Source organism: Amyelois transitella, chromosome 9 (genome assembly GCF_032362555.1).
Source record: "Amyelois transitella isolate CPQ chromosome 9, ilAmyTran1.1, whole genome shotgun sequence".
Taxonomy (NCBI): domain Eukaryota; kingdom Metazoa; phylum Arthropoda; class Insecta; order Lepidoptera; family Pyralidae; genus Amyelois; species Amyelois transitella.
Genome location: NC_083512.1, coordinates 8,650,692 through 8,678,053, shown reverse-complemented (window position 1 = coordinate 8,678,053; position 27,362 = coordinate 8,650,692). Strand labels below are relative to the sequence as shown.

General features: G+C 34.3%; 1 protein-coding gene across 2 annotated transcripts in view; it reads right to left on the bottom strand.

The window, feature by feature from the left end:
* The window catches only part of LOC106142898 (uncharacterized), an 83,136-nt gene that overhangs the window by 24,165 nt on the left and 31,609 nt on the right, over window positions 1-27,362 (bottom strand). Inside the window, exons 1-2 of one of the 2 annotated variants that reach the window (XM_060945700.1) lie at window positions 16,156-16,287; window positions 7,699-7,797 (exon numbers count right to left, since the gene is read on the bottom strand). In XM_060945700.1, coding sequence (XP_060801683.1) covers window positions 7,699-7,797; window positions 16,156-16,206 — 150 coding nt within the window. In that variant the 5' untranslated portion in view covers window positions 16,207-16,287. Of the gene's footprint in view, window positions 1-7,698; window positions 7,798-16,155; window positions 16,288-27,362 lie in introns of those variants that run through there. The other variant, XM_060945696.1, reaches the window with a different exon arrangement.

The window sequence follows — 27,362 nt, the reverse complement described above, 5'->3', positions numbered from 1 at the left end:
TAAAGTATAGTCACGGTCGCGGCGCCAGACTACATACCGATCATCAAAAATCTCACTGTCCGCAATCCCATCCAATAGCCAAGTCTCGGTTAAAAACACTACATCGTAATTAGACATACACAAATTCCGCTTAAATGTATCAGTCTTGGTACGCAGCCCTCTAGTGTTTTGGTAATAAATGCTTAAATTTAATTTATTCACTGTAACTAAGAATGTTGTATGAGACAAAATAGAAATAAATTATTATCGTAATAAAAACTAAGGTAATTGTATCAGAAAGTACGGTAGTTAAAATAATAAGTATCGGACAAAAAGCGTTTATGAATAGATCGTGACTAACTTGAGAATATGCATACGCAATAAACATGTGTAAGAAAAGGATGAGTATAGATTTAATAATATCAACCACAAGCATAACAGAGCGATAAGTCGAACAAAAGCCACCCGGACGAGAACAAAAGGCCAGCGTAGGCACGGACTGCAAGTCAGAGGCGCTAAACATGTTCAAGAAGTAAGTTTTTAAGAAATATGTTTTTAACAATAGACGGGTGAACAAACTGATACGGATTTTTAAATGCAAGAAAGAAATATAAAGCCATAAAATACTTCCGAACAATTGAAATGCAGAACATAAATATAATTTTAAACTACACATTATTATGAACCAAGTTAAGAAAGTTTGTTTAAATCACTGTCGCTATTGATGATGAGAATCTTTGAAGTGTCATTTTGCCTAACATGTATTTTCCCATACTTCACCCACACATAACGGTAGCCCAGTCTTTCCTTAAGAGTAGTTTTAGTTTTAGTGAGTAAATTCTTCATATCAGCCGTAAGGTGATCGTTTACATATATGCGCTGTACGTCATCCCGGTAGCCGATATCACTTGCTACGATGTTTTTGACAGACCGCGCAGCAGCAACAAAGTCCTCCTTTACATAGCGATTAGCGAAATTCACTATAATAGACTTTTCCTTGGAATTATGCGTAGGAACCCTGGCAATGTAGTTTATACATGTTTTAGCAAACTGACATTTTATATGTTTACAAATAGATTCGACAATCGAAAACAGATTTTCATCCTTTTTAGTAGGCACCCCTTTAATCTCAGCGTTGTTTAGACGGGCCCACTGCTCCTTAGCAGCCAAGCTAAGTTTGCACTTCATAAGCTCGTCTTGAGTAGATTTCAGGGCTTCCTTAAGATTATCGAATTCTGCAAATTTAGACTCCACAGCATCTATTCTATTTGCACATTCATCCAGTTTATCATTATTGAATTCACATGCAGCACGGAGCTCCTGCATCTCAGATTTAATGGCCTTAACATCTTCGACCAGTGTAGGAAGGCTCTGTAGTTGTCGCTTCATTCCCAGGATTTCACTAAAAATTTTATCTAGGGAAACAGGATCCTCGGTTCCAGATCTGCATGACGAACACTTCCACGCGGCTCTTCTATCAGCACCAAGCTTTCTATAACCGGCTTCTGTGATATTAGCACAGGCAAAGTCAAACAATTTTTTGCATGATGAGCACTGCACTCCATCATTAAATTCTGAGCTACATCTAGCACACGTATTCATTTTTATTATTTAAGGACGTGAATTATTATGAATCGGGAAAATAAAATGTTGATGACCACTGATTAAACGAATTAACTCGAGTAGCGTGCGGCTTAGAGCAACGTTCAACGGTAACTGAAATACGTAGCACAAAACACGGTGAAGTTAACCAAATTTTGTATTGCACAGGTTCGAACGAAGTAAGTTAATTTTATGAGACGTAAAATGCAAAAGAAGAATCAATGACAGTTTATTATTGGGGATTTTATTTTAGATTAGCTGTAGCCAGACTGTGATGCTAAAGAAGACCGGTCCTGCAGCTGCGCGTGCGACGGTGTGTTGCTCGACTGATGATATTTCACTGTAGGTATATAGATTTATATACAACAGTCTTAGGTTAAAATCTAGGCACGATAATAAACAAATAAAGCTATTTATCCGGAAATTTAATTCAGTACTTACACGTATTCCTATGTATAGGTATTAATAAGGGTTAAAAAAGAAATCAGAAAAACATCCCTAAGGCGCGTTCATGTCATATAGCTGACCGATTGAAATTTCCTAATCAAAAACTTTGTACACACACATAAACTCTTAGGTTATTCTCATTTTTTTTGATACAATTTTATTTGAACTTGATGTATAGGTATTATTCTCCAAGTTTGCGTGTCGAAACCCCATGAAACATGAAACAGCCAATTGGTGATATCCGTATTTATTGCCTTATTAGGATGTCGTGACGGTAAGTATAACTTACTGATCAAACCGATTTTAACGATCAAAATTAAAAAGATTGAAAATTGATGCCACATCCATCAGTTACGGATAATTTGATTACACATTTATGAACATGTGTCGCCATCGCGTGGCCATTGAGAGAACTATAAAGTACAGTCGGGCAGATATTTTGTATGCACCGGTGTTCAGACTTTTCGTTCCCTACATAACTACTGACAATAAAGTGGAACTTGAGACCTTTTGAATTAAATTTTTAAAGCCTAAATAGTTTTCCTACATCTGACATTGCGGATGATATTCATCTGTATGTATAAAATAGGACTGTCTGTCTGACTGACCTAAATGTACAGCCCAAACCACTAGGTCTAGTGATTTGAAAGGCATAATTGGTTTAAAATGTTGTTTATAGAAATATAAATAAACGGAATTTTTCGTTTTTCTTTAGTTGGAATGTACTTTTAACGCACGAGTCCCGTTAAATAAATAATGATGGGACTGCAAGTTAATGAGCGTTATGTTATCAGCTTGGAAGTAATAAGATGTTGTCATTATAGATTAAGAATATAAGAATTCCTTCGCCAAGATGATGATGTGAGGCAGGTAGCTGACCGTGCCTAAAAGATTTATTAAATATTTTCAGCCCCCGTAGCACGCGCGACGCCGTTTTTATCGCGCGAGATTCTATCGCTGCCACGTTACACGGCATAATAAAAAGCGAAGCATGCCATCAAGGACATAGATTTTGATATGTCAAATCAATTAATAAAATACAATATGAAGAAATAAAACTTGTTGTAGAGCGAATAGTGTCAATCATAAACTTACGTTATATTACTGAAAAGTATATACCTATTAAAATGACCAACAAACATCTTTAATAGGAACAAGAAGAAGGCGTAATTTGCTCAAGTCTTAAGACACGTAGCGGAATCAAGCGACACGGTTCCTTCGAACGTGTCTAATTCTGATAGAATCTTTACCTGCCTCGAAATATGTCAATAGTATTAATAAGTTTTACATGTTTTATATAATAGCAAAAAATTGACAGCTCACTTTGCAGGGTTGTGTGAGTGTTGATCTGAAAATGTTTATCTAGATACACTTGCAGCTTTTAAAATGTTTAGATTTCAACATCACTGACTTTGTTTAATTTCTTTGACCACTTTATAACAGAAATACCATTCGACAAGAAGAGATTACTTCTAAAATGTTAAAATATATTTAGCTAATTACTTAAGTACCTATTTATATTTAGAAAATTCAGACTCAGTAAATCATTACTCGTAGAAAAGTAGATCCGAAGTAAAAGTTTTAATTAGCGAGTAATACAAAGAGCGTACATTAGAAGGCATTGTCTGAGTCGAATTGACTGCCTCACATTTGTGTTATTAAATTATCTTATATTTGTTCAATTATAGAATATTATTAAAAACTCGACAGAATAAGCAATACTTCTATATTTTCAAGGTAAGTAGAGACTTACTACTTAGTAAATATTAGAGAATGGGGCGACAGCACGGGAAGAGTCCCGTGCTGTCGCCCCATTCTCTAATATTTACTCATCACCTTTTAGTTATACACCATTTATCTTTTAATTCATCCATTGGTTTACATAATTTCCCAGTCGACATCAAGCGGACTTGTAGATACCACTTTATAAATTCAACTTAATCAATTTAAGATCACATTACTATAATTTCTTGTTCCAATTACTGAACGGGCATTGCACAAAAGAATTAGTGAAGGGTAATCATTGGTGATCAAATATTTGCGTCGGTTCGATTCAACAAATTCAATTGTGGACACATCACTTCAACCGCGTCTCAAAGTTTATTATACTTTAGTGAACCTCTCAATTTGTCGTCCGCTGTTCCGGAACTTGCACAGGTTGGCGACTTGGCTACCAAGAGGACAATAATAAGTCTACAGATGTGATTCTTCATAAATTAACTACTTATTATATGGTAGTATTTCTTAAATGGTGTATGTGGTAAATACATACGAATTCCACAAAAAATTAGATGTTTACTCCTAACCTGATTCCCACTCTGAGGTTAGACAGATACTCTTGAAAAACTACTCTGGGCTAATTCTTCAAAAAGGCCTATGGATTTATGAAATAAAAAAAATATATAAAACAATTTTTATTTTTACAAGATTAATCTTAACCTTAAGGTCATGATTATATTTACGTAGAGAAACATCGATGTTGACTATAATTTAGTATGTACTTTAAAACTGTATACTTCTTTTTCTTTTTAATTCAAAGCTTCTGTAAATTGAGTAGAAAACGAAAGGCAAGTATTAATTGCCAGTTTTCCTTACTGCGCCGGCGGAACTGCGCAAAACAAATTCGATTTTAAACGCCAGAGCAATACTCCCTACAGACCAGCACCCAGGGCCCTTGACTTAACTGGTTAACGGTATTTTTGAATTAATGATGAATAATGTTTATTGGAAAGAGAGATACAACACAATAATAAAAACTTAAAGTAAATGATGCATAAAAGGATCTTTTAAGGATATGCAAGGCACGACAGTAGGTAACTGGTGCTTGACTTGGTAACGGTATAGTCGAGACAGCAGAGCTTCACATGTCAAGTAAGCAGTCGTGAAAAGAATAGATTTGGATTTGGTCACCTAATCACTAGATTTATTTGAAATGTTTTATTTAATAGAGCAGACTGAATTAAAAAAAAATACACCATTAAATCGCTCAATTGCTCTTATAATAAAAATTCGTAAGAATTAATTAATTATTTTTATCACCACAAATTTAGAAAACTGAAGTGGGCGACGAGATGTTACTTTGAAATTATACCATTGGGTAATAATAAGTACTATTATATAGATGAAGGAGCTTATGATGGAGTGGTTTAAAGGTGTTTGTTTACCTGATCATTATTATATGGTGATTTAAATTAAGAAAATGATGTACGTTAGAGTGAGAACTGGGTATTAAAATATGTTCATTCGTAAGTAAGTAGAGTGTGATGCATGACATTACAAGTGAAATCGCAACGAGCCAAATTTTGCACGCTTTATACCAGTTTTAGACAGTTTCAAATTGCAATTGTGAATTATGATTATTACAATAGTTGCTTGATTAACAGACACTGAATCAGCAACCATTGTGTATGTATGTTTATACAAAGTTTTCACGTTTGGAGTCACGAACTCACGACATCAACGTAGTATACGGTAGTACTGTCTGTCGACCAATCGCGTTCGAGGACAAAAGTTCCACGAACTTACGCGCCCGCAAGCTGGCTTCTCATTGGTCGGAAAACGCGCCAACTCTAAACTGGTTTTTGATATAGCATCGTAAAGACACGTGCGCTGTGCCCTGTTTATGGTACCAAGACCATAGATTGTATCGAATAGAAAGTCGTTATATTTCCAACGAGCCTTTTGATTTTGGAACCCAAATGCTTATCGAAGTAATTGGATTCGTTTTATTACTGCCCTGAGTGACTTTTTGATGTGATGATGTGTGGTGGTAAGATAGCTAACAGCTGTACTTTTTTTTATTTAAATACAAAGATTTCAACTCAAAGGTATCTTCGGATTTACCTGATATAAATTTTTAATGATATAATTCACCGGCCGCTAATCATACAACTGTGTTATTCAGTCCTATATGTTTTCCAACAAATTGTAAAACAAAGGCTGGCCTACGTGACTTCAACTCCTGCCTATGGTTAGGTAGGTTCATTTCGCGGCTAGATAGCTAAATCACGGCGCCAGACAGACCTGTCCTATTCTCGAGAACCAGTCGGTCCGGTGGATTTAAAGCTGTGTGCCCGTGAATCTCGCCTCCGATCGCGTAATAAAGTAGCTATTTTAAGAACAACTTCCCTGGTAATTGCTTTTACAAAGAACTCTTAGTTTAGGTTCGATTTACGCGAAGAGTCAAATTGTTGCAAGGCGAAACAGCAAATAAGTAAAAAGAATAAGAAAAAGCCCATCCCTGATGGCTCTCTAAAGATCTTTGAAGTGTTAAAAATAAATAGATCTAATTGGTAAGCAAACTTTCTCAAATATTTGTCTTGGGTACCTAAAAAAACTAAGAGTCTACAGAACCCGTAATTAGGATAAATAATACCGTTATTATGTAAATAACAAACGAGTATCGAAAATTTTTTCGACATGACATATGTTTAAACTACATGTAACTTACATTTTAAAATCAAGCATAAAACTTTAATTCTTATAAGAAACCAAAAAAACTCAATCTTTCGGGTAAAGTTGTTCTACTGAACATGCCTTGATTGAATTAAATCTAAAAACTTTTGCAGTTAATTTCTTCATCTTGTTTTATAAGGCAGTAAAACTTCCAAAAACGTCGTTCTTACGATTATAAATATTGCTTATTCATCTGTGGACGTGTCGAGAGCCTGCGGGCCGGGATTTGAATACGACAGAACAGCGGCCATTGTTCGAAAGGTCACGTCTTGTGCTGGCCGGCCGAGGTCACTCTTGTTCTTTCTCTTTGTGTCTAACACAAGATAGAAGGCACAGAAAATCATAATTTCTAAAGTTTGTACCAAAAACGAATGACAAGTTACCATGGAAATTCTCCTTTACTAATCTCCTTTCATCTCCTTAAGTCGATGTGTAAACTTGGTGATATAACGGAGTTTTTAAATTAATTAAATTTTATTTAATGAAATATAAAAAATGTACTTAAAGTATTACGTTAATCTTACCAAAATGGCCTTTACGCAATTCTTTCCAACGTTTAAATCAAATAGAACTTAAAATTAAGTAATTTATTTTCAATATATTTATAAGTTACAGACACTGCTTCTTTTAATTATGGCAATGTTAAATTTCGTACTGACATATTTACACTTCTGTAGACTCTCTTGCATGTTCGAAGGCTGGCATCGGACTATCGGACCGGCCAAGGGATCGTTGTCATATCCCATCCCATTGTTTCCATCAACATTTACGTAAAGCGATATCGTATATTTGTTCTTTTTGACTATTGTAAAATATGGTTTAAGATAAGCCGAGATAGCAACACAAATTCTAAGAAACTCTTGGCGGTCCCGAATGCATAATAGGATTCCAAACGCTCTTCTATGATGACAATACATATTAGTTGAACAAAGTAATCAAAAACGATGAAAAATTAAACAATTAGTAGGTTCCTTTTTCAATAAGCTGCTGTTTATAAATTATCATAAATTTGAACAATTTAGTTTCAACTTTCAAAAGTAAATAATGTTATTACTAGGTATTTTAAGAGTCATAATAAAATGAAAAGTCTTCATTGAAAACAGTCAATTTCACGTCACTAACACAACAAGCTTCATACAACATCGTCTTAATAGTGTTTACAACAAAAATGTCAGGTGCTCATTTAAAAATAGACCAGTAATAACTTGCACTTACCTTGAGTGCGCAAAAAATGCAGGCAGACGAAGGTCCGAGGCAGGCATGAGCAGAAAGCTCGCGGAAGCTCCGCCGAAACACGTCCAGATGCCAAAGCACCTGCAAAGAGAGATTAAGCTTATTAAGCTGCCGATTATGATGGCTAATTAAAATTAACTGGAGCGAAGGATACAGGTGACATTTATTTTGTTTATATTAATGCTGTATACTTAGTATATGAATACTAATTGAGAAACTAATTTATGTTACGTCTTAATCACTTTAGCGAGTGTTTAGGAGTCCTGAAAATTAATCTTGTAAGCTTTTAGTTTTCTTATTTAGGCGCCCGTCCTATACCCGTCCTATACAACTTCTGCAGGTTTCGCAAAAAAAATATCGGATCCGCCTTTTAAATGAAGATTGTATTTGATGTACAATCCATCCTTTAGGTTTTATTTATTATTGATTATACTCATAAATAAAACCTACTAGAAAACTGCAAATTAATTCCAAGCTAATGTTTACTATACATTTTTAGTTTCAAACATGCAGCTGCAATATTTATCATTTAAACTCATTGATCAGGCATTACTAAAATATACATTTTAGAATCGCTTGTAGTCAGCACATGCTTCGGGCAGCTGCGAAAGCAACTGTATCGGGCTTAATTTTCTACACTTGGAAACTTAATTAAGTCTATATCAGGAACTATGCTAGTAAACATGGCTACAATGAAAATAAATGTGTATTGTGTATACACCTGTTGAATATGAATTCATCTCCAAATTACCGATGCCAAGTTTAGAGCTCGCTTTTCCATAGTTGAATTGCCACCTTTTGTAATTTATTGACATTTTCTATATAAAAATTAAATACTCTCTTGACTTTGATCTTACAATAAAAATAGTAATTTACATTGCAATATCATGAAAGCCAGGAGGAAATTTGATTTTAGTGGTCGTAATAGTTACTCGTAGTATAAATTGATTCTAGAGTTAATTAAGAATTTTATAGCCATCACAAGATAACTGATTATTCACCTTCAGCGTCGTTAAAGATCCGGTTGCTCCAACCTGACAATTTTCAAACTGATCATTTTAAGGCAGACCACATGTTAATCCCTTGATAAAATATCATAAATAAGTGAAATGAATCGTCAGCCACATGGCAACTGAAGAGTGTGGCGAAGACGGTGTCGTCTTGGCGCACGCGCGTCAGGTGGCCGCCGCCTGACAGCGCAAAAAACTGGATGTGGCGAAAGGGGATGTTTGTCAACCAAGCTTATGACGCATTAACTGAAAGTAAAGTTAGGTTACAAGAAATATACTTTTAATTTTCTGACCCAATAAGGGTAAAAGTAACAAAAACTTGATAATTTTCATTGCATGTTAAATCTTAAAAAAATAACATTCGAGTTCCTGAAAGACGCTTAGGAAAGACTAACGAGAGCCAAATGAACCAGAATTGAGCAAAGTCCACATGATAGAAAAAGTTGGGTAGGAATACATATTGATTTTCGTTGATAAATGCTAATAGGACAATATTTGGGTTCCTATAACGGTCGACGTTTGAGAAAGATATAAATAAGAGCCAAATGAACTAACTAGAAAAAATGGCTAAGTCTGCATGATGGAAAAGATTAGAAGAGGAATATATCCTGGGATTACGACATAGAATTCGTTATCAGTTAACCCCTCTTAAGCCCACGCTATCCAGTGACGTAACAACAGAATCTTGTACAAACTGACACAATAAAGTATCAACGACTCTATCCAAAAACAACACTTTTACGTTTGTTCTGTTGTCAATTGTAACGTAGGTGAACCTATCGGTTGCACATAATGACCGCATCACGCCAACACACTTCCTGCGCCCACAACTCTCTTTTTAATAATATTAGACATTGATCTTGACGAGCAATCATGATGAACCAGTTTTATGTCAACTTTTATGCTACTTTACTAACTTCTTCTAAATAGTAGACGATAGTTTGGTCTTTAAATTTAGATTCGCGTTACGATTCCGTATAATAATTCTGCATTATTTTCCTTTAACTATATAACTTTCGTCATAAAACTATTTTCCTTAAAAATACTTGAAATAAGCCGAACTTATAAACATGCAAGTTATACCGTACGACAACTTCAACCTTATTAATGACTGTACATTTTCCCCACATTCGATTAAAACAGCCATAAAACAACATCTATTTCAAGCATATTCCAATAAGCTTAGCAGATATGGAGATGCATTATTCGCTTCACCTGTTGCAACTTGGCGCAGTTTTTCGCGACCGATTTCGGCGCATGGGCAGGTGGAAACGACTGGTTTACTGGCAGATGGCCGACTAACAATGATGCTCTTATAATCTCCTGTTTTATTTTAATTTCGAGCATTGTTACCAAGCGATTATGTATATCGTACTAAAGAAAAAATGCAAAATTGAATTTAAAAAATAAACATCTGCTTTGTTGTTTTTTATTGTTATTTATACTTACATTTCGCTTCCTAATGACTTTTGGTAATTTAGTACTCACTAGCAGTGTTTATGTCCCAACGCAACATATGAAATCATAGCTTAGTATGAACTATTTTAGAAATGCTAAGATTGGCACTAATTGCATGTTATATTTTTATATTAGACGGCCACTGGGCTAATTTGACGTAATGTCCGAAAATAAATTTCAATAATGACTTCTTATTAGATTCTTTCAGCTTTACCGTCAAGCTTTTAACTTTAATGTTAGTAGAACCCGTAATCTTTAAAAATGTACGAAAAGAGTGAAGTTTAAAACATTCGTCTTGTGGCAAAGCTAGTTTCTAAAATCCAAGTAAACCACGTAAATAACAATGAATAGGAAACACGAAGCGGAAAGACGACAGATGCTGTTCACAAGCAGAGCACGTCTCCGGTAGCATTGCAACCTAATACTATCACATTAACTCCATTCCCCTTTTCAACCCTATTTTCTGCGGAAGAGGGATCAAAATTGAACATACTATTGTCATGTTAAGATATACACAATTACGGATTTCGGTACACGTACAGAAGTGTACTGTTAGAGACAATTTTTTAAAGTTTTCAAGTAGACGTCCTCCTACATTTTCAAAGGTGATAGATAAGGTTATATAGAAGACAGGAAATAAAGTTTAGTGTGTTATAGCTGGACATAAATTATACTGAACCCCCCTAGTTGTCGAATGTGATTGAGCTGGGAGTTGAACAACAAAGGTTCAAAAATGATAGGTTAATGTAAGGAAAATGAAAAGTATAATATAAAACATGTATAAGTACATTTCTGCATTAAGAATAATTTGTTAATTTATTAAGTTAAATTTCTGTGTTAACTATAATAGAACATGTATCAATAAATTTTAACAGAAATTCAACGGTCTTGTAGTTGAGACCTCGAGGGCTCACGACGACCCGCGACTGCGTAATTTTGGTTACGTATTTATTACGTGAGTATAATGTCGTGAGATCTCTTCTGATAGCAAGACAGATTCAGCAACGTTTAATGAAATACAACAATACTATTAACGTGCCAATACAAATTTCAGTTCAAGTTATATCAAAACTATTTCGTAAATAACTATGCAATACAAAGACTGGTCGTGTTTAAACAAGATATACTCACCTTTTTTCATCGGAGAGATGTGAAGATTTCGTTGTACTCTATAAAAGCTTCGAATGTTCAAATAAAGAAAATGTAAACAAAGATCTAAGGCTGAGTTCACACCACGTATATTAAGGTACTAATATGGATATTTTTTGACGAAGACGCACATTAACTGACTGACAAGGGATGTGTATACACGGCCTATTTTTATTTGGGCGCGTGACAGACAGATAAAGTTTCATGCTAATGGAAGTGGGGCCGAGCGGGCGAAAGATAAAATAACCAAATGGAACGATTTCGAGAACAACTGTTCTCTAAATATTTGTGTACTGATAACAAAAATTGCTCTGACATTGGCAGGTGAATGTTACGAATTAAATTCTTACTTAGGTTTTTACACATATACTTTCAGAAAAACCTTTAAAGGAAATATCCATATTTTATATACCTACAGAAAATGCTAGACAATATTTTAAAATATACAGCATTATTCTATCTAGCTTCATTACCAATAGTTTTTCTAGCATAATTTCATCACATTGAAATAGTAATCGTATAAAGTAAAGTATAATCGCGAATCACATCAGCTACTGCAGACTATAAAAACGCACGTGTGCGTGTGCAAAATTCAGTTAGGTAAGCATACGCCTATCTCAGCTCATTTAGGTGAAGCCCTAAACTGACAGCCGTAAGACGAAAGTAACGGGACTTTGTAGAGGTTCAAAGGTAACATACAACTAAATGTGTGTACAGTTTGACGTAAAATTCGTTCCATTGTTCGAATCTGTGTAAATGATACGTATCGATATCAAAACATATTATTAACAGTTTTGTTTATGATAGCACAAAATGGGTCAGTGGCTGTGGCAGATTAATTGGTGTACTCTGTGTGTGAATATTTGTATCATGACATGAAGACCGCCTACACAAAGGAACATTTCTTATAATAAACCCATCCTTGTGTAACATTAAAAAACAAACATGATACTTTAAAAAAGTAATTATACAGATGACTATAAATCTAGAATCAATGTAAGTGCTAAATAGTCTTTCTGTATGAGCATCGTTTAACTCGTTTTTTTTGGAGTATAGTGTTTTATAGGGGAGGCAGTCAAGCATGAGACATATTGAATTTATAATGTCAAGAAAAACCACGATTTGACGGCCGCTGGGCCGCGTGGGAAGGTGGGAACTCGCACGATTTATTGTGTCTATAATCTGTGTGGATCTGTGGATTATATGCAGATGTATAATGAAACTTTTACCACTGGCGATCAAGCGTGAACTATGAGAAAAAGGAAACGAATCTAAAGAAGTACAAATGAAGTTAAAGTAATGTAGAGCCACATTATTGTGCATCATTTATTTTATTACTCGCTGTTTTTATAAGCGGATGTAAGAAGGATAGTATTTTAATTCTACGCCAAGTTTACTATCAGCAAACAAATCGGCGGAAATGAATTTGAATCGAACTATAGTCGGTGCACTTCCCCCACGGAAACTCGCCTCAACATTTTAATAATTTACGAGTCTGCGACCAATCAAATTGATGGCGCACTTGCTTCGCCGACATAAAATATTAATTTACCTATTACATACCTGGTTACTTCGTTACTCAAATTTTTAAATAAAATAAATGTTTTAAGTTATATTTAGTGTATTTTGATGCGTATATGGAAAATAATATGTTTCTGAAATCATTTAAAAAAAATGTGCATTTTTGTGCAACGTGCCACGTGACCTATCAGTCTTTTCAAGACTGTTGGCTCTGTCTACCCTGCAAGGGATGAAGACGTGATTATATGTATGTATGTGCATTTTTATATAACCAGAATTACTCGTAAATGACACAGAAGAAACCTTTAATATTTTATAGACAGTAGAAAAAGAAAACATTAAATTCAGAATTGCATAAGCTTATATTGTAAATCTATACTAATATTATAAAGCTGAAGAGTTTGTTTGTTTGATTAGGCGCGCTAATCTCAGCAACTACTGGTTCGAATTGAAAAAATATTTTTGCGTTGAATAGACTATTTATCGAGGAAGGCTTTGGGCTATATACGAGTAACATCACGCTGCTACTACAAGGAGCAAATAAATAATAGAATATGTGAAAATAACGGGATCCTTGAGGGCTTCAATGCTGCCCAATATAACTATTCCATGAGGACGAAGTCGCGAGCACAGCTAGTACAAAATATTATTAAAACTAATAAAGACAAATATGTGTGTAACTTGAAATAGAAACGATGACAATGAAGAAATCGTGCAAATATGCAATAATATAATAATATAACATATGGACGATAAATATTATCTGTTTCGCATAAGGGCACGTGCACACGATGTCAGTCAACAAAATAACGAATACCACCCACTCTTGATCAGACAAAACAGGGTGTCAGTTACAAATTACAATTATCTACGTCATAGAGTTCAATAACATTGTTTGATGTTCATTTTGAATGTGTAAACATTTTTGCAACATTATAATAGAAATTTAGGTCACATCGAAAAAGTAATGAAATTTTGGCTTAAATACTATGCTATTATATTTCGACTTTGAATAATTTTTCGGGCCTTTATTTCTTTTCTTTACATATTAATTATCTATTTCTTAAACCACGGTAACTACACACGGTATTTTTTTCCATGTAATTTAATAATTAATCTTAAATATGTGTATTTAAGATAAGTACAAGTTAATTTTACCTCTAGAGGTAAATCTATTGTTTAGAAGGTTAAAACATAGTCTAACTCGGGTCTTATTAATAGGTTGCAATTAAACAAAAATATATTGTCAAATATTTCATAACGAGTACATGATTATGTAGGTCTTTCGTACTAGGTTGCATGGCCACAGATAGAACAGCCGTGCAATGATTGATTAAAAGTGAAATGTAAGTGAATTTAATAATAAATATTTATATCGCTTCAAATGGGTCTTTAAGAAAGTGTGTCTCTAAGAGCACAGTATATACTTAAAAAGGATAAACTATAAAAAATATTTGTCAATATGAGATATATAAATAAATAATATATTTTTACTTTTTTTTTACAAAACTTACATTAATTTGATAGATACTTAATATTTAATCACATGAAGTACAGAAGGAAACTCTTTTTTCTTTATCGGGTGCTGTTAAGAAATTTGACTATCCTTTAATGTCTGTAGTAAACAGAAAAATGGAATGGACTTTTAAAAATTTGACTGAAAATTTACTGAATATTAGATCGAACAGGATCTAGATGTCTAAATAATTAGGTGTTTTTACGCGGGAAGAGGTCCGGAGGGCGAATCACAAAAAGCCGAGTGGTGTGAGGTGTCTGCCCATAGCAGAGTACCGCAAGCTCCAAACCGGTCATAAGGCCGGGACTCCACCAAAGCGGAGACGAGACGAGCGGAGAGGAGATGTTTTTTAAACAACCAGTAGAATTGAGTTATTGACACGTCTCCTCTCCGCTCAGCTTCAGTGGAGATCGCTGTGCGGAGATGTGTAATATTTGTATGTCGCGATGGAAGCGGAGATGTGAGCTGTGCGCGGACGACGCGCAGTGGAGACGAGAGATGTGAGCGGCGTGCAGTGAGCGATGTCACCCTCCCCCCTCTCGCCCGCCTTTCGTGTCAGAATGCGTACTGAGCACTCAACGCCCCGCACCCGAGCTGAAAAACATCTCTTCTCGCACAGCACACAGCACACCGCACACATCTCCGCTTTGGTGGAGTCCCGCGAGCTGAAAAACATCTCTTCTCGCACAGCACACAGCACACCGCACACATCTCTGCTTTGGTGGAGTCCCGGCCTAAGTTCGAGTCCGCGCTCCAAGCGTGCGCTCAATTTGTTCTCAATTCCCAGAACAGTGCGGCTAATTTACTTTTTACATCACACTAGTCTATCCTCATTAAAAGTAAATTATAATTTAATGTTTTCGCCACAATCTCTTAGCCGGAAAGGCTTACACTTTTTCTAGTTAATCGTCAATTTATTTAGATCTTTTTAAAGGATGAGTAAAAGAATCGTTCCATTCATGCATCATTAGCACTCACCGGCCGAAACGAAAGACCCTAAAGTCAAACGCTAAGTTTCACATACATTGACAAAATGCGAGGTTAGGACATCCCCCACGCTCTTCGTTTAAAGGGGAGCTCGGCCATCCGTGCAATGACCACTACCTGTACCTCTGTAGCTATGTATAAAATCCCGGCACGTAATTATAAACAAAATTACTACAGGCGACACCCGTCTCGCTTCCACAAACAGGGAAATCACAGGAGGGATTCGCGTTCTCTTTCACTCGCGGAGCGTTGATGTCTTTTACTCCTGGCTTTAGAGTGTAGTAAACGGAAAATTTTCAGAAGCTTCCATTACTTATTGTGATAATTCCACTTCACATGTAAACAAATATACTAATTTCGTAACAATTATAAAGTATAAGTATAATTTCGCTAAAGATTATGAGGATAAAGTGGTTTCTCTGAAAATTTTAGTTATACTACAAGATGCGATGGTTCTTTTTGAATAAATGTCTCGGAGGCTTTGGAGGGCGGCGGGAGAGGAGGGATCAAGATTCACGACGAAGGAACCGGCCCGGCTCGGGTTACGGCTATTTTAGGAGGGAACATTTTATTATACCACATCGCCATATATGTTACTTACACGACTTCAATCCATCTAAGTAAAACGAAAGTTAAGTGTATTGTTTACAAAGTACGATTAGCATAAATAACACGGTACGTGATCATAACAGTGAATTCATTTGGCAGAATCTCACGAAGTAGGACTAATCCTGCTATATTAAAAGTACATATTAATAGATAAATGTAAATAAACAAATTAATAGGTGAAGGGCTCACCTTTGCGCTGTGGTAGAGAGCACTGTGCCGCGCCGCCTTTGCTTTAGTCATTATTAAATCCAGTCAATTGTCACCAAAACATGATTCCCATCACAACACTGCTACTTTCGTCGCGAAAGTCCTTAGTTCGTGTGAAAAACTGAAACTTCGCACGCGCGTGTGTACACAATACTACACAATAAGACGGCGGACGTGGGAGTGTTGAGGGAAACGAGCGAAGCGCGAAGCCTGCGCCGCTGGCGCCATTAGCGTAGCAGCGGCGTAGTATGGAACTTAACGACGCTGGTGCCGCTTACGGCTACGAAGGGAAACTCAGCTACAACCGCCAAGTAAGGCTTTTTGATCGGCCATTTTGTTTGTCGGACACCATTGCCCAAGGGATCATGGGAATAAGGATAAGTTTAATGTTTTTATAATTATGATACGATTGTAATGGAATGTGAAACTACAATCTTTTTAGAGTTTCTTGGAGATGTAATTGTAAGAATACAAGAAGGTTAATAATAATTTTATAATTAAAGAATCCTTTAATTATTACATTAAATTTAACGAATAGAATTTATATATCTCATTGTACTGTCAGCGTATTTGCTATCAGGAAAATAATTTGATGAAGATTTATGCGTTTGGTGAATTTAAAATAAGAACTTCTTTAACGCTTTCACTTCTATTAAATTGAGTTAAACAATCTATATTTCTAAACCTAGGAAAGACCTTTCAAACTAAACGTATTCCCATGAGTTTAATCACCAAATATGAGTAGTAGGAGAAATTCAATAAGAGTACAAACATCTCTGGTACCTATCTCAAATCTAATTTATGTTAATAAAACAGACAAGCATGAGATCCATCGCAACATTTCATAATTTGACATTCACGGTATTTACTCCGCCTATTCATAATATACATCTGGTTTACGACAAGATAGTTCACATTCATTCAGTTTAATTGGTAAGTTGAGCCAGTGATCTCATATCGTTTAGGTCAAAGAACATTGTAATTATTATCTAAGTCCACAAGTTATGTAAATATATCCTTTAGAAACAATATAAAAATGAGATTTCCTTATAATATTTGTAAAATGAATTTAAAAAGAACTTACAACTCCTGTTCATAAGACGGATTAACAAAAAACGTACTAAACAACCTAAAAATTAATCCACTGTAAAGTAAAATACGGTGTATAGACGGACTTCGAAACGAATATAATCCGTCTACCTGAGTTGATCTTTTTTTTGCTCGTGCGCAGGTGGCACTAAGAAAAAAAGTTTTATCAAAATGAGGGGAGCTTTTCAACGAGCGAGATGATCCAGGAATAAAAATAAAACAAGGCCAGTAAAAAACACCTTGCGATTTTGTTTGGCATTGACGATAAAACGTGATAGATGGGAATGTAATAATATGGTAATTTTCGTCTTCAATACTTTAAAAGTAATGAGTAGTCGCAACCTCTTTATGCTTACGTAGTCACTGGTCAGCATTGATCGAAGCTAGCCAGTTAAAAAAACATGATTTTATGATGAAAATGTGCAAAATTCTACGATTATATTATACCTACTCAATACTTTAATTAATATTTTCATAATAATATTTTATAATATAATACTTACATACATACATACATATGATCACGTCTATATCCCTAGCGGGTTAGACAGAGCCACCAGTCGTGAAAAGACTGATAGGCCACGCTCAGCTGTTTGGCTTAGTGATAGAACTGAGTCTCAAACAGTGACAGGTTGCTAGCCCATCGCCTAAAAGAGGAATCCCAAGTTTATTAGCCTATCCCTTAGTCGCCTTTTACTTTTTTTTTTTTTTTAGGGTAGACCGAGCCAACAGTCTTGAAAATACTGATTAGCTAGTGACAGATTGCTAGCCCATTGTCTAAAAGAAGAATCCCAAGTTTATAAGCCAATGCTATGTCGATTTCTTAAAATTTTAAAAAATCTTAAGCTACGATGATGGTGCGTAATTCTGTCAAGTCTAAAATGGGTTGTGTTATGCAGAAAGTAACTATGACAAAACTATTACAAAGGATTACGCCTGCGATGCTGCGGTCCAGAAATAGCTTTATAAAATACATCAAATAAGACTTGTCTAAGATTTTTAATACTACGTATAAGTACGTAAATCTTTATTTATATGCATAGTAAATCCACTACTCTTGAGCCACAATGGTGTCAAGTTACCTTTGTCTCTGCGCACGTGCGATACTATACTTGTGGCGTGCAACGAAAGTGTCACTACAAGATCTGTACTGTTTTACAAGGTTCCAGCTATAATCTATAATTTAATTAAGCATTAACTGATCATAACAGATTTTATGAACCACAGTATCATTAAGCGCTGATTTAAATCTTTATATATATTGTTGTCGTTATGCTTATTTTTTGTTGTAAATTTAGTTATTTGCTTCAAACATCAAGGGTGTGAACTATGATGTAAGTCCTTTTATTCGTAATTCCCTTCAATGACATCTACACTAAGCCAGACTTGCTTGATACCTAAATAACAAATCTAGTACCTTATTCGCTTTGAGTACAAATGTATGTAACTAGTAAAATGTTGAAAATGTAATCTTCAAAAATAAAAATATTTAAAATGCCTAAGAATTTTGTGATACTCACACATAATTTCCTTGAGAAAAAAATTGAGCTCTTGTAAGAACCAAATAAAATAAGCTGTTACAGAAACCTTCACTTATTTTCATTCCTCAGTAATTGCGTACGCGGCTGTCGGTCCAATTATGCTTGGGTCTAGTTAGAAAAGCAACGTTATAGAAGATACAGAAGATTGGCTCTTGCTCATACGAAAATAAATTTTGAAATCTGAATGTATTTTTAAGTGAACTATTTTGAGCAAAAGTCCTGAGAAATTCAATTAAAATGGATTTTCTCAAGGAGACTGCTTGTTTGTATGCATCAATATCTTTTCTATATTTGTTTTATCAGCTTCAAAGAGCCTTATATACATATATATAAAAGAATATCTATCTATCTAATATATCTAAACGAGCAATTCTTGTATATATATAATCAGGATCTCGGAAACGGCTCCAACAATTTTCATGAATGTTACAGATTAGGGGCTTTTCGGCTCAAGGAATCGATTTATCAAGGTCCTAGGTTCGAGCTAAGCTCGATTCTCAAGATATATAAACATTTTAAAGACCGAGTTTTAAGAAACTATATCAGCGCCATCTCTGGTAGACCGCTCGGTCAACCATACTTTATGATAATGCAATACCTATAGGTAATTAAAAAATAATTCAATGCAAACTGAGGTAAGAATTCTGCATCAGAGCAGAGTTCTTCATAATTTGTGAGCGAGGTGGGAAGTAGTGTCGGCGTCATGGTCAACTATTTTATACTAAGTCACAAATTGCAGGTTTTAAAAACAAGTTTGAAACTGAATCTTTCAATATTACGGACAGGGGATTAAGAAGATTAAATGGTTGAACATAATATTTTCTCTTGTTCTAGAGACCCTTTGAAATCATGGGTAAACAATGCTAAAGGAAAAGCTATAAATTAATACTTATTACTTAAAAATAAAGTTGTTAACTCTTGTTAATTTTTATTTGTATATTTTTACATAAGATCAGGTTTCATTCATATTTAAATCACGTCATTATACCTAACGAGCTAGATAGAGTTAAAAGCAACAAGATTCAAAGGACATATTAAGCTGGACGAATTAAGGCTTTTTACTACCATTTCACGAATAATCAAGATTTATGCGACATAATTTTCATCACCCAGCTCCAAACGCGTCGATTAAGAAACCTTACGTTTATAATCGACATTCCTCTCACCAAGACACGTAGAAGGGATTGCGGATAAAAAATGTGACGTCACGCCAATGAAATATGTACACACATGCACTCTAACAAGACTGTAATTAACAGACGTGTTAATTATCCCCCTCGCCAGTTCTTTTTGTAATTTATCATGGCTGTCTGTAAGTACTACCTTCTAATCAAAACTTGTTTCATTCTTCATTAAGTAAGTACATTTATAAGGCCCAAGATTTGTTAAGACGATGAAACTTCGCGGCGAACTAAATTGAAAGATCTTATGGTGTAATATATTTTCTAGAAAATCTTAGTCATAGTTACTGGTAATACTCACTTCGGTCAGTAGATACATGAGTCACCGTGAGGATAAAGGTTTAAAACCAGGCGCAATATATCTACTTTAAGCAATATTTGCCATTTTTAAGACAAAAATATGGAAAAAATTAAAGCTATCGTGTTGAACTGTCTTATCTATCAATGGACTAACTGATTGATCTTGAACTGATTGATCATCAGTACATTTATTTATACTACCTAAAGAACTCTTTCACCTACCTAAACAACACTGTTTTTCCTTATACCATTCTCCTAATAAATCCTTGAATACTTTTGCTCCATTTTTGTACCAAAATCTCATTTCACGCTCCCCGTTCGACCCCTGGCACGAACAAAAAATCAATTCAAATCTTTTTGTATAGAAATTAGATGCGTGGCAGCGTCTTATAACACTTTTCTATATATGATAACGATCATAAGATCCTAATTTGGAAATAGATATTACAGTAGCACAACGTAACAGAATCGTTTTTCATAATAAACTTTAAATTTACTTATTTCTGGTAACTGTTAACCCATAATTACACATTAGATGTTACTTATAGCTCAAAATAAAGATAACTATATCAAAACATATTTATAAAAACATATATATTTTTACAGAATGTTATATTTGTAATTTTCTTGTTAATGGGCAACACGATACGTTTGGATATAGGGGCAGTCCAAGTAAACATAAGATTTAAAAATAAGGGTTTCTTAATATTTTATAATCAGTGATTTAGAGATACAAAGTGAAAAAACACTTAATGAATTGATAAAAAAAAATTACGAAATTAAGAAGAATTATTGTAATGAAATAATGAAGTGGAACTGCAATTGATGAATTAAATATGAATATAGAATATAAATAATACTTGTAGGAAAGTAAAGATACCTGTCTGATATAAGAAAAAAAATGGGTGCTTACAGCGATAAAAATAAAATGTTTTATTTATAAGGTAGGTATACTTGCCAGAGCAAGAATAGATTAGGTTTTTAGATCTTTGTCATTAACAACTTTATAATAATAGCATTTGCAAAGCTAGCCTTAAGAACATGTCTGACCGGTTCTAGTCTGTCTATAGGGGCAACCATCTCTCAACTCTAGTTTTTTGGAGCCTTCAAACATTAGAAGAAAGTAAATTAGAATTTAACAACAGGACATAGCGTATACTATCGCTTGTTGTTACTAACTATATGGTGTTATTGACTCTGTAGTAAGCCGTAGTAAAGAAAACGGGTTTAACAAGAGGAAGTGCAAACTTCTTCAAAAAGACATTTACCGTTAAAGAAATCTTATAAAGGATAACTAGTGGTTTCAAGATATTAATTAATTGTTTTTGATGTCAATATTTATTAAATTGTAGTATAAGTATTTTAATAATATGTCAATAAGTTCAATATAAATTCAAATATAAAACCCTTAAAAAATTCATAATTATCACTTATTAATGTTATCAAAACCTAATTATTTTACTGAGAAATCAATGAAATTTAAAAGCAACAAGCGCGGTAATAAAGAACATCAAAAATGTTGTCAACAACATTAATGTTACTCCTACAACGATACAATCGGCAAAAACGCACGCTTTAATAAATTTTCAGTGCCACGAAATTGACAGGCGTTTATAGATTCTTCGTAATTGTGTAAGTCAGGGGAATTCCTCTGGGATGGGCATTCCTATGGGAGTAACAAATATGAAGTTTAAAATTCAGTAAAACAGTGGATATACAATGTATCGTAATAAATAATCTCTGAACCATATATATAGAATATCGTTCAATGTCATTGAACGATATTCTTTTGTTTCATTGTAACTTAAACATTGAATTAATTCTCGGCAATGTATTGTTTACCAATATGAATTTACGAGTAAACGTTAACAGGACAATACTTTAGAGTAGCATACATAGATACTATGTAGTTAAGGAGAGTTTGTAGGTAGCATCTTATCTTGGCATGTTCATCGAATACAAATAGGTGTTGAGTAGCGTATTAAGTGTAAAATATGATAATTTTATACCACGATGTAGCTAATAGATTTCTTGGAACACATGGAATTGGCTTAAGATCATAAAACACAAATATTTATTTAGACATCATGAATTTTAAAAGTCCTGCCGTAAGAATATTTTTTTTTTCTTATTTACCTCTTTTTACAAGATATCTTAATAGCCACGTTTCTGGTTATTTAGGGTTTATATCAACGCAAAGATTTTAAAAGTCGATCAAGGGCCATATTTTTTATTATTAACCTACAAATCTTGTAACTTTTACCCCACAATAAGGGCATAATGTGAATTGATTTATGTATCTGCATATTCTTTAAATCAAACGAAACCTTGTTTTTAACGCTACTATACCTAAATTATATTCCATTCACGTAGAAGAAAAATCAAAATCGATATATATAGATAGGTTAGCAAGTACAACATTAAATAATTACACTTAGATACATAATTAAAATTGTATGCAGCTGAACGTGGCCTTTCAGTCTTTGTGAGACTGTTGGCTGTCTACCCCACAAGGGGTAAAGACGTGATTATATGTATCATATGAATTAAGGCTGTAAGAGACTCCTTGCAGAGAATACTACGCAGTAGGTACTACAAAATATTTAAATTTCAATTAAAATACGAGAATTAAGTATGAGAATGCGTTTCAAGAAGGTTTCAAGGGATGTTAACGCGCTAGGCTACGGGCGACTCCATTATAATAATTCGCAAGGATCAGTCCCGTTGTTCCGTGTCCAATTTTCATCATGCGAACCATTTACATTAGTTTATATTCTAACTACGTAGAAACAATCGACTGCCGTGTCGATACACTTGTTTCCAATAAGCCATAGGTGGGCTCCATTGTTTGAGAATTAAGTTCCCAGATTAGTAAACTTTCCAGTAAAGGCCGTTGCATACGAGCTATCATGCGTTTAAACATCTTTATTAAATTATTTAGTCATTATTTGACTAAATAATTTAATATAATGAGTCATTATTTGACTAAATAATTTAATAATTGCTTTTATAAATTGGTTAATACCCATAGATCGCTTGCCCGCGGCAACGAATTGCCTGATATGCTTTATCTTTGACCAAAGTTGTGTCCAGCCCTCTGGTCCCGGATAACTCGATCAGCCTCTTGGAAAGAAGCTGATGAGTTTATTGTACCGAAGAACCCAATGTCCTTTTCCACCTTAAAAGACATGTTTATTGGAAATACTTACACATTGATATGTAATTTCAAGCCACGCATTATGTGGCTAGCTAGACAATTTTTGCCTTCATTACAGAGTTTATCATTATTTAACTTTAAGTATGTAGCTTACGTGAAAAGAATGATGAACTTGGATGAAGTAGAGGAAGAACGCAGATATAATTGCAAGTGATAAGATGTATATAGCTACGTCTGGTGTGTGACGGGCATAACAGCAGAAGCCACATGCGGGTGTTGACTGCAGCAAATTCTCACGCCAATCCGCCGCCATCAGACGATGTAACACCAAACAACACCATTCACAAAACCGAACGTAAATTAACCGTGCGTGTCGGTAATTATGTTAATAATTTATCTGCCTATTACTTTAACAGTAAAATAACTGTTTTCAAACTCTTTTTAAGATATTATGTAACAAAACAAAGATCACTTTATGGAATTCGTTTACTGTAAACAACCAATATAAGGATTATTCATACACAACTTTATTTTAAGCAAATTGATTATAATCTCATCTATGCTGTGATTAGCATTGGCCTTAAGGTAATCATACGCATTTAAATTGATAGTTTTGAAAGTGATCTAATTTCACAATCTCCGTTGGAGGTCGATCATCGATGGCTGAGCAAATAAAGATTTTTATATTCAAATAAGATCATATAGACTGACAAACATTCCAGTAGATTTCTACGGAAATAAATAACGCCTTTATACTTCTCGATGTGATTTACATAATTGATGTCCGAGGAACTGGACCACGCATATGCCACGGCCATAGATTTAAACAGTTTCTCTAAATTCTGTGACCGGTTTGTCTTCGTGCCTTATGCATGTTTTTCCCACTTTTGAAACAACCGGCTTTTAAAACAAAGCTGCTTTTATCTTATAGATAAAAACTTGAACGGGACTTATCTTAGTTGGCAGGATAAGCGAACTGTTTTAGAGTGTTATTTACAATTCTCACCTTGAGTTTTTATGAAAGTTCACGATACCATCGATTGTTAGTGTTTCTTTTTCGGCACCACGCTCTCCTGAAATACTTAAAAAGAAACAAAATTAAAAACTTTCCGGAATCACGCTCTCCTGATATAAATCGAAATTCAAACACAGGAATTGGTTCAAAAGGACTTTCCAATCTTCTAAATGATAAATTCTAAGGCGGGAACCGTTTGTACTCCTGTAAGAAACGGTACTGCCACGACCTTCAAAAACTGGAGCGTGAAGGAATGCTTCCCTACAAAGTACAAATACAATGAGGAGATGAATCATCGACCCAGTTGAGATTTCTATTTCAACTGTTAAATACCGTATGGCATGGTAATTCAAAGCACTCGTCGAGTACCAAAATTAAATTAAATCTATGGAAATATTTACTGAGAAAATAATACATGAAATAAAGAAACTAAATAAAAGTAAAAATTTCAACTTCTTTCTAAATTTCTGTACATAAATCTTTTTAAAATTGGCAATCCATAAAATATATATATATATATATTTTTCTTTTTTCAATATTAAATCTCATAAATATATAAATCTCCCGTGAGCAATGTATTCTCCCGTCCACATTCTATTCTAAGTATAATTTAATATTGTGAAGTTGACGTTGTTGAAGAAAATGCTGCAGTGCAGTTTGTTACCGCTTCTTCTGCACTGACGCCTTGGAAGCGGCAGTAAACTTAGTTTTTAAGTAATTTATTTGACGTCAACCAAGTTGTTAAACCATACGACAATTATTAAGCGATATAATAATATCCTATAATAATGAATAAAAAATTTTGAATTTTTGCAACTATTAATAAAACTGAATGAGAAATGGTTTTACGTACTTCGATATCCTAGACAGAATACGGTTTATTCCACTTTGGTCCACACATAGACAGAAACCACGAAGGCGTCGTCGGTGGTGGTCGGTGTCGCAATTTTCATCAAATTTAGAGATGGTAAACTATGCAGCATAAAAAATAACAAATATTCAGCTATGGATTGCTTTTAAAAAAATATTTTCCCAGAAACAGTCGACATATATAAATTGTTATAATTATAATAAGGAAACCTATGAACCGCGACTTCTCACGACGATCACGCGTCGTGTGTCCAGCGCAGGAGTCGGTGCCCACTCGTGGGAGACGGTGAGTATCATAGTTATATAGTTCCCATTTCTTAAATTGACTTTTACAATCTGTACAAAAAGGCAAACAGCCTTTTGTCAAATACTATCAATACTTCAGTTCTCGGTGCTAGATAAAGACAGTTATTGTGCGAAGCTATGTTGATATTAAGAATAAAAATTTTCTTCATTTAGGGAGAATTTTAATTAAAAAAATTTATTGCGATAAAAATCAATATTTTTTTACTCTTTAATTTTTTGTCAATCAATAGTTGCGGGTTCTGGTTGTGACCGCAAATGAAAAAGCATTTCACAGTAGGAAAGCTGGGATCCAACCGCACTCCCACAGTTATGTTCTCGATAAACTTAAACAATCCCTCCTATATCTATCTTCTTCGATATATTGCTAAAGCATAGAAATAATATGAGACAATAGAAATAACTATTTTACTTGAAACTGTAGGAATGATGTGTTCGTCGCCTAGCACTGCACGTAGTTGTTGAACGCATTTTGGTGTCATAATTATAAGTTGCGATTACGATGTCATATTCATCAGTACTTACCACTTCTATAGCCTTATGTTATTCCGAATGCTCTCTTACTCTGAATTCTTAGCTCACAATAAACCAAATCAATTGTTCCTATTGCAGTCTCCTCCGATATCAATTGCTTAACACAATAAACGATTTAAAACATTGAATTATATCAGACAAATAAGTTTTGATTCAGTTAAATTTCTAGTTTATGACAACGAAATGGTGATTGACAAAAGTGGTTTACAAGTAGTAGTACTTGTTCTTTAATAAGAGGGTATGCTTTTTACTGATTCTTCTCTTGACAATCTCAATCAATATGATCATTTACTATTTGATTATCTCGGGAACGGTATGTGACACAACAAACTTAAAACTGAAAATGCCAAGGACCTATGTTGATCAAAGGAAATAAAAATAAAATAAGGAAACACGCCAAAATGAGACAGAGAACTGATAAAAAATGACATGTGTACTTTGTGGGTAATACATAATTTTAATCCAGACAAATAAAAAAAAATACGGTCAGTAAGTATATTGATTTGCAATCCTTTTGATCACCACCTTTTCAAAATTCATTTTATATTCAAAAATAGTTCATTTTCAAGTCTTTCACCGTTTCACTCCTAGGTAGGAAAAATTAAGAATTATCCTTTTTTTAACAGACAGGACAATAGCTCTAATAACCCAGCAATGAAATGAGCATCTCACAATTATAAAGGGATTCACTGGACAATAATGGCGAAACAATAAAATTATGCGTTTAACATTTCCTATTCCTTGTCCTTCCTTATTGTAGGGTAAAACCGCAGAATAGTCCTGCTCATACGAGTTACCTTTGACCGGGCCAGGCGCCTCAAGTACAGTAATTAGATCGTTAGAAGCTACAGCAAAGCAATGAGAGTATAGAAGTATGACTTCATCAGTTTTTAAAACGTGATAGAAGATATCCCTTTTTACTAAGACCAGAAACAAAATTAATACCACTTGCTTGCCCCAATGTAGATTGTTGTTCAAATAACATTAAAAAAATTATAATCCATCTTTCTTATTATAACTAAATAACTAACTACTACTTATACAAACCGCACTAAGTGCAGAAAGATTTAAATTTCATCATTCGTAGAATCTTTCATAATTAATTAAAAAAGTAACGAGGAAAATCCTCCTCTGATAACTGTAGGGGATTCAAAGACAAATTTAAAAGCTTTTTAGTGCCCAGAAATTGAATTTTTATT